Genomic DNA, 14,096 nt, shown 5'->3' with positions numbered 1-14,096 from the left:
CGAAGATCTGCCTATATAACTAATAATGTGCCGAATATAAGTAAATTCTGAATGTTCAGTCACTTTTCGGTAGTAATATTATAAAACTAAAATATTGGCTCCTGCAATCTCAGCTGATTTATTTGATGAAAATAACAAAATAAGTCAAAAAAACAGTATAGTTTAAGCTTTCATACAAACACACATACACATACACAAACGAGGACCTGAGAGAAAAAACTTGGGAACTTCGGATACTTCAAAAAGTGTCAATGAAACTTGGTCCCCCACCTAGGAAACGGACGACAACGCCGTGGATGTGGCTACTTCAAGCCCAAGGAAGAAAATACTCGAAGCCTGGAACAACATTCGGACGGCAGAGAAGAATAGTAAAAAGACTTGGGAGAAGACGCGAGAAAGTTGACGAACAAGTGTCAGCTGCAACAAACATCCACGATCCCGGTAAAAATGACGTAGCGACGATAAAGAGGCTGGCCAAACGACTAGAAGATGAACAAGTGGCACTAAGCAAGAGTAAGAAGAGCCTTAGACTGATACTGAGTCGAATAGAAACTCCATCGGGGCTGCAAAAATGACGTTGGTTACATCGGAAATGATGCCTACAAACGGAAGAAAAAGTCTACAAGTCAACTGAAGGTCTACAAAACAAAATAACGAAGAAAAACAATAAGGAAGCTTCTGGGGCAGGCACATCTAAATCCTCGATGCAGGAGCATTCAGAAGAGGAAATGCCTTGACAGGAGGTAACCATGAGAAAAGCAAAAATGAAAGGAAAACGAGGCAAAAAAAAATGGAAATTAAAGCCCTAGAGCAAGGTGTCCAAAAAGCTCTAGTAAAGTAAGGAAACAACGGAAAAGACCTACCTGACCAGATGCGCTGATCATCAAAGCCGCAGGGGAAATAACATATGCTGACATTCTTAGAAAAATAAAAGCAGACTTCTAATTGTAGGCACTTGATAATAGCGTTAACCAAGGGACCTACTATTGGAACTTCGACGCTTAAAGAAGCAAAGACAAGTGAGCTTCAAGATGAGGTCAGAGAGGTGCTCGAGAATTGAGCCACAATAAAGGCACTGCAGCATGAGTTGGTCTTTAAAATAAAAGATCTTAATATGCTTACCTCTGGGTAGGACATAATAGATGCCCTGCAAAGGGAGTTCACCTAAAGTAAAATCGCATCAAAATAAATCTTTTTCAATAACTACATAATATTACTCAATAACAATACACTCTTCAAATTTAGTTTAAATTTAAATAATAAGTATTATGCTTTAATGCTATGGTGTAATTACTTCTGATTTTAAAATAAAATTTTAATTATTTTCTCATTACTAGTGATCCATTACATAATATGCATTGCAGGATTTTTACAACAAAAATATATCAGTGTATACACAGCTTACATCTTTAATTTTAGAATGCTAATGCATTCTTAAAATATCGCTAACATACTTATTAATAAAGTAAATTAGGTAATAAATAAATGTATAGAATTCCAGTATTTTTATAACAAAGCAAACAGTCAGTATTTCGTTTGTTGGCACGTACAATAATAGGTTCTTCGCAAATATTCTCTATTACTTGCAGATAGCTGTAATAAATGGTAAAACGACGTATTTTATTTAGAAGATTATAAACAGTTAACTTTTGATTTTTTTCATCATTAAGAATAAACTCTGAAATTCATATGAATATATTGTTTTGCTTGCTCCTAGAGGAAGCTTCGTAATACTAAAATTTTCAGTTTCGTTAAGGAGTCCAGCCTGGGTTAAATCCTACAAAAAAAACAACAAAATAATAGACATTTCTAAAAAATCTAAAGATACATGTTCTTCAACTCTTAAAAAATTACCACATTTTTGACAACTTCCTAAAAAACAAGCAGGATTCTGATTTCTGCATAAGATGAACGAAAAGCAATCGATATAATCGTGAGAATCATCCATTTGGATGCTTCAAGCATGGCCTTGAAATTTTGGTGTATTACACATACACACACGCTATGCGTGCCTCTTTCACTAGCCAAAACACACCATTTTGGACGTAGATCGGCGAATTTACTAAAGCTGATAGGGTGTTTTTTGAGGTTAGGGACGAGCGCTTGAGGTATCGGTATAAAAGACGGCCGGTTTCGTGTTCAGCAGCACAAAATACATAAAAATACTCTCTGACAATAATTTTCCTCCCGTCGATCACAGGATAAACCTCTCAACTGCGTGAAAAAGCAATTTTGGGGGGTGTTTTTTAGGTTAGGGACGAACGCTTGAGGTATCGGTAAAAAATACCGTCGTTGCTTAGAATTTTTCTGAGCCCCTGTGATTTCTGACAGCTTGATCATTTCGTAAAGTAGTAATTTTTTAAGGTTAGAGAACGCGTAGCTCCGTCTGGGAACAAAATTTAAAAAAAAACGCCCCTCACTAATTGAAAGTACATAAAAAATGCTAAATTTTCCATATTTTTAAAAATTTTTAGTTTTAAAAGTCGTACTACACAGATATTAAAATACAAAAATTTTAAAATATATATTTATATGAGAGGCATATAATTTTATTGTTCTCTACATTTTAATGTTACATTTGAAAATTTAATTTGATTTAAAACCGCATTTATATGAGAGGCATATAATTTTATTGTTCTCTGCGTTTTAATATTAAATTTGAAAATTTAATTTGATTTAAAACCGCAAGTATATATTATTTCGCTGACATGAGTCGCAGAAGGCAATTAATTTTTGTGCTTTGTGTCTTAAGTTTTTGATATAAAAATCTTCTTGTAACATACGTACGATCTTTGTTGCGCCTACATGGCCGTACGTTTCGTGTGTTTCAAGAATCAAGGCTCTATCATCTCTTTTGGAATCATGATTTTATATGAATCTGATTGATTCTTTTTATATATAATATTATTTTCAATCAAATACGTAGATTTGTTCTCTTGAAATTAGTTTATTTAAATATTCGTCATTTTTTTGAATCTCTGATAAATTTTTTGAAAAATTTTGCTTTTTTATAATTGCTATTATAATTTCACCCGGTTTTCCTTTATCTCCCGGATTATATGTAGGATGACGATTAAGAATATCAGCAACTACATTCTCTTTTCCGGATACGTGATCTATTTGCATATTATAATCTTGCGTTCCGAGAATCTACCGACGGATACGATTGCCTACAACTTTACATTTAAATAAAAATATTAACGCTTTATGATCAGTTTTTACATAAATTTTTGCAGTTCGTAAGTAAGTACTTAATTTGTTTAAACTCCAAACGACTGCGAGTAACTTGTAACGGGGTGTGAATTCGATCAACGAATAACTAGTAGAACGATTGGATCGCGTTCCCTCGATGCGGCGGAGGATTCCTCTCCGCCCGCGAAACACCTCCGTTGCATGCAGCTGTTTCAGCTGCTTCTGTTTGCTGGGTCTACGCGTCGCCCGGCGCGTGCTCGGCTGCTCAACTGCGTTAAATAACTACTATTAAATAACGCCCGCGGATGCGGCGGTATTCGCAGGAAGGAACAGGGATCGGAAATAAGCGAATGAGGTTTAGAAATGACGACAACTCACGTTAAATAAAAAGACTAAGGTTATATTTGTCAGTCGCGAAATAAACGTGAAGTTACAATAATAAAATGATAATACGCGAGTCACCAACAACTTTGCGACTCGCTGCGACGCCAGAATAATCATGCTCGCACGAGTGTATCGACGTGAAGGTCGCGCTCGCCGGATCACCCTCGCATGGATGATATCCACTCACACAGGCACTCTCTCTCTCTCATGCACTGCGCGCCACACAAACCTTCTCTCTTTCGTCGAAGACGCTCGTAGTCCTGGACAGGCCGTAAGACTCCGTAACCACCCTGGACCGCTATGCTAAGGCTGGGGTCACCTGGCTCCGCATTACACTCACGCATACAAAATGCGTCTCGAATCGCTGGACACAGCACAACACAAACGATACCGCGAGACCTTTTAAATTCTATCTCTTTCGCGCCTATTGCCGAATTCGCACGTGTTTATTATCGCGCACGCGACTCTACGCGGTTTCGTCGCGGCGCAGCGGTACTCATACCGCTACGAGTTGGCTGCTCAACTCGTTACAACCCCTCCCTAGAATCGATCTATCGACCAGATGTCGATTCTATCCTCGTACGTCCGCGACGAATTGTCATATCACGCAGTGCGATAATGGATCTGGGGATGCTGGGGTAATAAAAGAAAACCACGCTCTTATGGTTGTACTCGGGCCTAGGCTTTTATTTGGCCTTATGCAGCCGTACATTCGGCCACTTGTTACTCCTTGCGACATTGGGGTGTCCGCAGACGTAGCAGGACTTCTGTGACGTCCTGTCTGCGGCCCCCGATGTCGTTACGCGCACCGCGCTCTTCGCGCGGGGACGCCGCTCTGCTTCCGGCGCGCTAGCCCGCCCAGACGCCTGGAACCGGCACGCGCGGGCTCTGGCTTCGGCGAGGGCTGCCTCTGCCCTGGCGATCTCGCGCTCGGCCTCTTCGCACTGACGCCGCTCTTCTGCCAGCTGTCGTTCGCGGTCCTTCCGCTTGCGACGCTCAGCGTCTTTACGTCGCGCGTCTTCTACGGTGTAAAATGCCGCTTGCCCAGAGATGTTAAGCCACCTTGCATGGGTGTGCACACGTACGCACACGCGTGCGCATACAAGAGCAATCAGCTTCGTCGTCTGGGCATTGTAAAAACTTTATTTTACAGTTAAAAATAAAGTATATTTGGAAGTTTAAACTTGTGTTCAAGGTAAGAAAAACTATTGCTCTTTATAATTTTCATATTTATCGTGAATTTTCGTAATAACAAATTATTATACTGCAAAGTTAATAGTGGATAACCTATAACTTGCTCTGACATAGTTGGTAAATAAATGAATAAAAATGAAATTTATAGCTTTCAAAGCAGTCATTATATTATAAAATATATAATTGCCAATATATTTTAACACAATAATTTATAATTAGTTCATTAAAGGTTAACTTTCATAAGTACATATATGTAGCATTACAGTGGCTTTCAAAATTCATTTACATAAAAAAAATGTTTCTTTGAGTTGTTGTTAGTATGTACCTTAATTGTTATCAAGATTTTGCAGTTTAATAGATGTTTAGTATTTGATAACTAGTTGTAAAAATATCTAATCACGTACCGTACCCTAAACTTTTATAATAACAAGTTATTATAAAGTTAAGTAACTGAAACCGTTCTTTCAAACTTAATGAGCATGACATGTATATATTTAATTACAGTATACAATAAAATACTACAATTAAATTATACACTCGAGCAGTATAATTTTAAGTTTTTAAATTTTGAAATTTTATAAAATAACCTCTGACGGGTAGAATAGTGCATGTATGTATGTGTGCGTGCTTGTGCATGTATTAAACTTAATAATTAGGACACGCTCAAAATCAATTTCATGTTAATTCTGATTATGAGAATCTTTTTTTCTTCTTTTTTACAGGTTGTGTAACGAGGGTCAACATGATTAGGAAAACTAGGATAGATTGGTCACATTTTACGAAAGTACGAAATTCGCAAACTAATGTTATCGAAGCAGCTATGTGCAATGACTGCCAAGCTCTTTTGGAAACCATCAGCCAGACAAGATTACACATTCATCGGTAAACAAACGTTTTACAAGGATGATCTGTTGCTTAAAAATATTGTACTATATTTATTGTATTTTATTTAACTGTTTTAATGTTCATGGTTGTAATATTTTTTTGCTATAATATTTTCTTTTTTTACATTTATTCATACATCGTTATTAAATCTTTTAGTGATTATTGTAAAAGTCGACTCGAAAGAGAAGGTGCCATGATTATTCGCCAGGCTGAGGACGACAATGAAAATGTTCAACGATGCTCTTCACCAATTAACGATAACGTACGTATTTTTAAAAATATACTATTGGATAATTCAAAGAGATAAATTGCCTTTAGGCAATCAATGCTAATTTTAATAAAGTTACCAATCCGGAAATTCTTATTTCATTTTATTCTAAAACAAGTGAAATAGCCTAAATAAAGTCCGAGAATAACGCTACGCATTTACAATTAATAACTTATTGCTTCATAAATATAAAAGCATAATAAACGAGTTTTTGAAACATTTTTTTTTTTTAATTTTAGTGTACTTTTACCTTAAATTGAAGCTGGAATAAAATTCAAATCTAATTATTTGACTGATTGATATATAACAAAAATAGAAAGAAAATTTTTTTCTGTGTTTCAGGAAGAGGAATACGAAACTGAGGAAGACATTAATAATTTTGATATAGAAACTCAAAAGTATTTAATAGATAAAAAATTAGCAATGTTTTTTTTTTGACTGCAGCATACCCTTTAAAACTGTTGAAAATCAATACTTTTTAGAGTTTGTTAATTCATTGTGTGCTTTGAATTTTAATTACAAGCCACCGTGCCGGAAAACTCTTGGTGGCAGTGTTTTAAACGAAATGCACAAGGACATTGAAAGTAAAAAAAAGGATTATTGAAAGGGACGGACAGTGTAATGTTAGTCGACGGCTGGCGTAATAAAAATGTTAATCGAAAGTTTTTAGTTTTTTCTCTTAGAAATAGTGACGTAACTCAAGCATACTTAACGTTTAACGACACCTCCCTTGAAAGAGAAGATGGTGAAAGTTTAGCTGATAATATTAATAGGGCTGTCGAATTAGCTAAAGTTAAGTATGAAACTAATGTTTATGCCATAATTACTGACAATGATAGCAAAATAGTATGCGGAAGTAGATTAGCACAAACTAGCAGTGGTGAAAAATTACTTCAGTCAACGTGTTCTAGCCATAGTGCAAATTTATTGATGAAAAGTTTTGTAGACGACGATTTCATAAAGAAACTCCGCGATATTATTAATGCTTTTCATGAGCCAAAAATGGCTTCATTAGTAAATAGATTAGGAGGTACTAATTTAAAAAATTTTCCGGACACTCGATTCTGCTATATACGAGATATATGCGTTAGTATTATTACAAATTTACCTACTTTGCGAGAAATATTTTTAATTGAAGATGTCGAAAATTTAGAAAAAATTGCCGACGATCTATTTTCTGCAGAATTTGAAAACCAACTTAAAAATGTAATTAAAAACCTTGATCCGATTTGTAAATTAATAAACAAGTGTCAAGATCCGCACTTTAATATCGCTGACTCAACCGAAGCATGGTTGTCGCTAAGACTTCCGACACACGAGTTTGATGACGTGATCCGCCTGCGAATAAAAAAAGCAATTTGGCCTGTAGCATATGCAGCAAATTTTTTGCATCACAAATATGAAGGGAAATTATTAGATAAAAATCAAAAAAATATTGTTAATTCATTTTTAGAAGAACACTTAGATCTACAATCTTTTCAAGAGTTGCAATTATTTATCACACAAAGGCAAGATGTACGCAGATCTGCGGAAAAATGCAAAAGTCCAATAGGATTCTGGAGATTACTTCGTTATCGTTATCCAAACTTAGTTAATTTCGCTATTAAGCTAATGCAAATGCCTGCTTCGTCCGCTTTACTTGAAGGGCTTTTTTCACAATGGACTTACGTGCATAACGTTTATTTACTGGATATATACCATTCTTTACCATATTTAAATATCAGAGCTGGAATTTCAAATCGCAAACCTAAAAATAAAAAGTCGAAAAGAAAACATGTAACAATCGATTAAATGTTAATAAATATTTTTATATATTTTTACAAAATTGAACTTTATTATTTCCATCTCCGACACTGACTTATCGAAAGCATTGCAATTAATCAAAACAACCAAACTTCTCTTTCTCTCCCTCCCTTCCTCCCCCCTCTATATCTCGCTTAGACTCTCTCTCTCTCTCTCTTTCTCTCTTAGACTCTCTCTCTCTCTTAGACTCCCTCTCTCGCTCCCTTAGACTCTTTCTCTCTTGCCCGGCTGAGAATAATTATATGATAATCATATGAGCATTCATATGAGCATTCATATGAGAATCATATGAGAATCATACGAGCACTCATATGAGAATCATATGATAATTTCGACCGAATTCTCATATGATTCTTATATGATTCTCATATGATTCTCATATGATTCTCATATGATCCTCATATGATATACCGCAAGTTTTTATAAAAAGTAATAATCATACTATTAATTTCTACCGCGCTGACGTTTATTAGATTTCTTTTTAGTACTACTGCAGCTTTGTAAGATACATCTAGAATTTATTTTTAAATAAATATTACCATGAAAAAACTCTCCCTCTTAGACTCTCTCTCTCTCTCTCTCTCTCTCTCTCTCTCTCTCTCTCTCTCTCTCTTGGGCTCTCTATCTTTCTCTATAAGACTCTCTCTAAGCTTTCTCTCTCTTTCAGCTCTCTCTCTCTCGCTCTCTTAGACTCTCTCACTCTCTTGGGCTCTCTCTCTTTCTCTCTTAGAAGAGGAGAGAGTTGAAAAAGAGAGAGAAAGAGAGAGAGCCCAAGAGAGTAAGAAAGTCTAAGAGAGAGAAAGAGAGTCTACTCTCCTCTCTCTCTCTCTGAGCTTTCTCTCTCTTTCAGCACTCTCTCTCTTTCTCCCTCTCTCTGAGCTTTCTCACTCCTTCAGCACTTTCTCTCCCTCTCTCTGAGCTTTCTCTCTCACTTTCAGCTCTCTCTCCCACTCCCTCGCCCTCCCTCTCTGGCTCACTGTCTCTTTCTCTCACTCGCCCTCCCTTTCGCTCTCTCTCGCTCTCTTTCTCTCCCTCTGAGCCTACTCTCACTCTTTTAGCTCTCTCTCTCTGTGCTTCGGCTCTGCATTAGCTCTCTCTCTCTCTCTCTCTCTCTCTCTCTCTCTCTCTCTCTCTCACTCTCTATGTTCATAAATATTTTTATATATTTTTACAAAATATTGAACTTTTATTATTTCCATCGTTAAAAGTATACATAACTGACTTATCGAACGCAATTATGTGTCAATACAACCAAACTTACAAAATAAACGTGATGTAACGTGTTACAACGCTCTATACATAATTAAATTATTACATAGCAAACAGAAAATTATTTAAGAATAATGTGATAACGCTTCTTTTAAACTAAAATATTTCCCATTCAAAACATTTGACTATTAACATCACAGATGTTGAAACTGTTATCATGCTTCTTCATTTAGTCTATTTCATCATTTATTAAACTAGTATCACAAAGTGACAATCACAAAGATAAGCTGATCATTATCTGTAGTGTTAATAATAATCTTTATTAACATTTTGTTCATCAGATTAAAATTCTGCCATTTCAACTTGTTATCTTATAAAAAAAAGTCAATACTAAATACTAAGCACTACTAAGTAGTCTTCAACAAGAAAAAACCTTCAACTAGTACTATAATTCTCATAAAGTTGCCATTACATTTCCTTATATATTAAAAATTAGTCTCAAATTTTATCTGTTTATTTTGATCTCTGTTTTACGTTAAATTGCAAACGAACTTAAATTAAAATAGAAGCTAAGGTAAGTCAATTACTTTTCATTTATCATAAGTGAAATCTGTAACATTACATATTGCTTACGATCTTCAGACGCATTATCAACTAAATCAGATCTTAATTTTAAAAACTTATTCATGTTGATTTTTCTTGGTATAGCTGCGATATTTAAAATATTCAAGGCAAAATTAGGTAATTCTTTTTTACAGTAAACTTTGGCTATGTGCCAAAACCTTTCAGAACAGAAAGTCGAATTTTTTTCAAATAGACGCTTGAATGCTCCACCTTTATCTAAATAATCTCCTAGAATTTCAAATGCCTCATTGGCTAAAGCCTCTTCGAAAAATTGCATCATCATATCATGTGATAAGCTTAAATGCATAAAGTGATGTCCTCTATATTTATGATTAAAAAAATATTGTATTAACATGCTTCACTTTAAAAATTATTTAATACAAACAAAAATTCAAATAATCTTACATTAGATGTTTCAACTTCTTGTGAATCATCTACAGGTTCTGAACGTGGCAGCAATGCATTTGAATCACTTGATTGAACATTTACATCACGTGTTTGCAAGGCTTCCACATTTTTTGTCCGCTTACAATAATTCCTTTGAAAAACAAATAATTTTTTTTTATTTTATTATCCATCATAACAGTAACTGAGAAAGTTATAGTAATTATTTCCGAATTACACAATAACTTACTTGTGATTAAGAAGAGTGTCAGAGTCTCTTTTAACCAATCTCTTCTTACATCCTTGGCACTCAGCACCGCAGACTTTATTATTCGAATCTCTTAGAGGGATGAAACCATCCCAATTTTCATGAAATTTACCCATTTTCTACCTACAAAAAACAAATAAAAACAACGTTACCAAGCAGAATTGAATGTTCGTATCTAATGTACTCGACAAGCCACAATCAATGTTCAGGTTTGTTAAACAAGACATTTTGCACTAGTATAATGTATAATACAACTGGATGACTTGGTTCGGTCAAGTCAAATGAAGTGTAGTGCACGAGTATCACATAAGCACTTTATAAAGATGGTTGATAAAGATGTACGTAGGTCTCGTGGTGAAATTTTAAACAAAGGCAGATAATGAAAATCAGTTACAGTAATCCTTTTCAGAATAGTCGAACAGATATCTTAACCAGGTGAAAATTACAACAGAGCTGGCAGCTAATGTAAATCCGTTACCGTAATCTTTTCACAAATTCACATATATTACACCTCTATTTTCCTTAAATGACAAAAATTGTTTTGTCGTTATTGGTTTTGAGCGTGTCCTAATTATTAAGTTTAATACATGCACAAGCACGCACACATACATACATGCACTATTCTACCCGTCAGAGGTTATTTTATAAAATTTCAAACTTTAAAAACTTAAAATTATACTGCTCGAGTGTATAATTTAATTGTAGTATTTTATTGTATACTGTAATTAAATATATACATGTCATGCTCATTAAGTTTGAAAGAACGGTTTCAGTTACTTAACTTTATAATAACTTGTTATTATAAAAGTTTAGGGTACGGTACGCGATTAGATATTTTTATAACTAGTTGTCAAATACTAAACATCTATTAAACTGCAAAATCTTGATAACAATTAAGGTACATACTAACAACAACTCAAAGAAACATTTTTTTTATGTAAATGAATTTTAAAAGCCACTGTAATGCTACATATATGTACTTATGAAAGTTAACCTTTAATGAACTAATTATAAATTATTGTGTTAAAATATTTTGGCAATTATATATTTTATAATATAATGGCTGCTTTGAAAGCTATAAATTTCATTTTTATTCATTTATTTACCAACTATGTCAGAGCAAGTTATAGGTTATCCACTATTAACTTTGCAGTATAATAATTTGTTATTACGAAAACTCACGATAAATATGAAAATTATAAAGAGCAATAGTTTTTCTTACCTTGAACACAAGTTTAAACTTCCAAATATACTTTATTTTTAACTGTAAAATAAAGTTTTTACAGTGCCCAGACGACGAAGCTGATTGCTCTTGTACACGTACGCGGACTTATGCGCACGCGTGTGCGTACGTGTGCACACCCATGCAAGGTGGCTTAACATCCCTGCACTTGCCCCTCCTCGAGCAGGCGCGCCCATTTGCAGGCGCACCGGCGAAAGGCATCGCCGTGTTTTCGCACCGACTGCGTATACAGTCGGTACGCCTCACCCTCCAGCCGGCGCGTATCCAGCGTGGCTTCCAGCGCTTCCACCAACTTAGCGCGGTGTTGATTCCACGCCGCTTCGGCTGCCTCTTCGCTCGAAGGCTCCTCCATCGCCTTCGAGCGAGCCGGCGGTGCACGCCCCTCCGCAGTGCAGTCTTCGCGGAGGACAGGTCGAGGACCCGTCGCGGTGGTTTCGCCCACGCCAGCAACCAGCGCAGGTGGTTTTTGACGGCATATCGCCAACGCCCCCTCTTCCTCTCCTTCCGTCTCCGGGGCGAGGTATGCTTCCACCTCGTCATCGGGAGGGAATGCACTCCAGGGATCTTCTCCCTCGCCCACCTCCCTGATGACCTCATGTGGCCACTCCTCCTCGCGGGTTAAGGCGGTCTTCACCCGCTCAAAGGCTGCTTGCAGCTCCTCTGGACTCATCCCTAAGCATATAAATCCTACTTTAGATCCGCAGTCCTTTGCACGCGCGTTTTCTGTGGTGATGTCGACGGGTTAGTAGTTGTCGTTGTATGCCCGCGGTTGCGCGAACCCTTCGGACGACCAGGCCTCCTCTTCTCGGTGTCAATCTCCGCTCTGGGAGTCTCTGGCGTAGGTCTCACACGCCTAGCCGTGTACACCTTTTTTCCTGGACGGCCTCTCTTCTTGATCGCAGGGTTTATTACGGTCACGCGCATCTTTTCCGCTCGCTTCGGACGGCCGGCGACTTCGCTCGCTTCGGACGCTACATCGCTCTGTTCGCAGACAGAGTCTCGCTCGCTTTGCGCTGGTACTTCGCTAGTACCCGCGTCTGCGGGCTTCAGCTGGTGCAACATCTACTTGCGCGCCCACCTCATCGACAAGTCGATAAGTATTGGTGCCGCGTATTTCTACTATTTTATACGGCCCAATATATGGTGGCACTAACTTCGCGGAACGTTGCTCCGCTCCAGAAGACAACAAGCGATTTCGCCTCATCACTAAGTCTCCGACACCGGTTTACGCTTGGCGTCATAGTAGCGCTTCTGGCGATCTTGCGCGTCTTGCGTCCTCTGTGACGCCTGCTCGTGCAGCTGGGATGAATCCCACATGCGATTATGTCATGCATCGATCGCGCGTCGCTGAAATTCTTCTTCTGCGGCGGCGCACAGTGGGAGAAAATGGACAAAATTCGAGCCACGCGTCATTTTTAATCGTAGAGCCATGATTATTTTTTAATCTCTTTAAAAAAGCATCAAGTTTAAGCTACAGGTGCGGAAATTATTGTATCACCTTCCCCTAAACCCATGCGACCCCTAGAAATCACCACTACCAAACCACAAGCAGGCTAACTAACATAACCCTGGGGACAGAAAGTTAAATCGCTTTATTTTTTCTAAAAATAATAAAAACCCCTCCACAGGCCAGACCGAAAACACGCAGAATCGTATAACCATGTAATTCAAGACATTATTACAAGTAAATTAGTCACATTATTTTTAGCTGTAATTGTTGAATGAACTGCTATTAGTCATCTGCGTTGAAACAGATTTAAGTCCCTTTAACACGTCAAGGTTGCAGTCTTCAAAGAGTTTTTTTTGTTTTTTATTTTTGTTTTTAATTTTTTTTAGTTTTTATATTTGTAATGTTTTATAACTTTTACATAGCAAAGTTGAGACATTTATTGAGGATTAGAATTACTGAATTATCATTTCATCAGAAATGTTTGAGCTTGTGAAGTTAATTCTTTAGTTTTTTTTTCTTCAAGATCTCGCAAGCTGCTTATGACTGGATCCGATAAAACTAAGCAATAATGAATTATATCTTCATTCGTCTTTCTTCTTTCATACATTCTGCTATGTCGAACTCGAGCATGGTGAAATATTTTGTTGTTGGATTCCTGGGCTTCTTCTGAAAAATACCCAATAAGTACATCAAATGTCCTCATAATGTCACATCCATGTATTAGCACTTTATGCACAGAAGATGGCATCTTATACCACGGCTAAATTTCTGTGCATTTTTTAGCAGTTTCCAAGCAATATTTTTTTAATGCGTTTAAATTAACTTCTTTTGTGCTTTAGATTTGGCAAAAAAAGAACGTGCCACATTTCCTGTGTTAGTTGTTCCAGAACCTTGCTTGACTACATCTACTGTTAAACCAAGTTTGCTCTTTAAAGACTGCTGAACTAACGATTTTCTCTCTTTTTTCAAATCTTTATCTGAACCTCTTGCTGATCCTTTCTTAAAATCTAGATTATAAGAAATATGTAAAATATATTCCATGGATCGAATCCAGGTGTGTAAGATAGGAAATCCCCATTGGTAAAACTCTGTATTGCCCTCAAGTTTTAAGACAAAATTCATATCATTAATATCTTTAGGACTAACTCCACAAATGTTGCAGCAAGAAGAAGCCTTTTGTGTAGTTAAAACA

The 14,096-nt window shown here is 36.7% G+C and overlaps 3 protein-coding genes across 3 annotated transcripts in view; 2 read left to right on the top strand and 1 right to left on the bottom strand.

Moving 5' to 3' along the window:
• Nucleotides 1–14,096, top strand: part of LOC116416484 (SKI family transcriptional corepressor 1 homolog-B) — a 767,432-nt gene that overhangs the window by 85,443 nt on the left and 667,893 nt on the right. The gene's annotated exons all lie outside the window — the stretch shown is intronic.
• On the top strand, nt 5,388–7,660 carry LOC107981256. Its single transcript, XM_031925227.1, has 3 exons — nt 5,388–5,652; nt 5,812–5,917; nt 6,266–7,660. The coding sequence occupies exons 1-3, from the start codon at nt 5,513–5,515 to the stop codon at nt 6,359–6,361; spliced, it is 342 nt and encodes a 113-aa protein (XP_031781087.1). The 5' UTR covers nt 5,388–5,512; the 3' UTR covers nt 6,362–7,660.
• Nucleotides 9,569–10,329, bottom strand: LOC116416487. Its single transcript, XM_031925228.1, has 3 exons — nt 10,194–10,329; nt 9,965–10,097; nt 9,569–9,879 (listed from the first exon to the last, which is right to left on the bottom strand). The coding sequence occupies exons 1-3, from the start codon at nt 10,325–10,327 to the stop codon at nt 9,844–9,846; spliced, it is 303 nt and encodes a 100-aa protein (XP_031781088.1). The 5' UTR covers nt 10,328–10,329; the 3' UTR covers nt 9,569–9,843.

The sequence above is a fragment of the Nasonia vitripennis genome (genome assembly GCF_009193385.2).
Source record: "Nasonia vitripennis strain AsymCx chromosome 2 unlocalized genomic scaffold, Nvit_psr_1.1 chr2_random0007, whole genome shotgun sequence".
NCBI lineage: Eukaryota > Metazoa > Arthropoda > Insecta > Hymenoptera > Pteromalidae > Nasonia > Nasonia vitripennis.
Note: the sequence above shows the minus strand (reverse complement) of the source record. Positions and strands in the feature narration are given on the sequence as shown.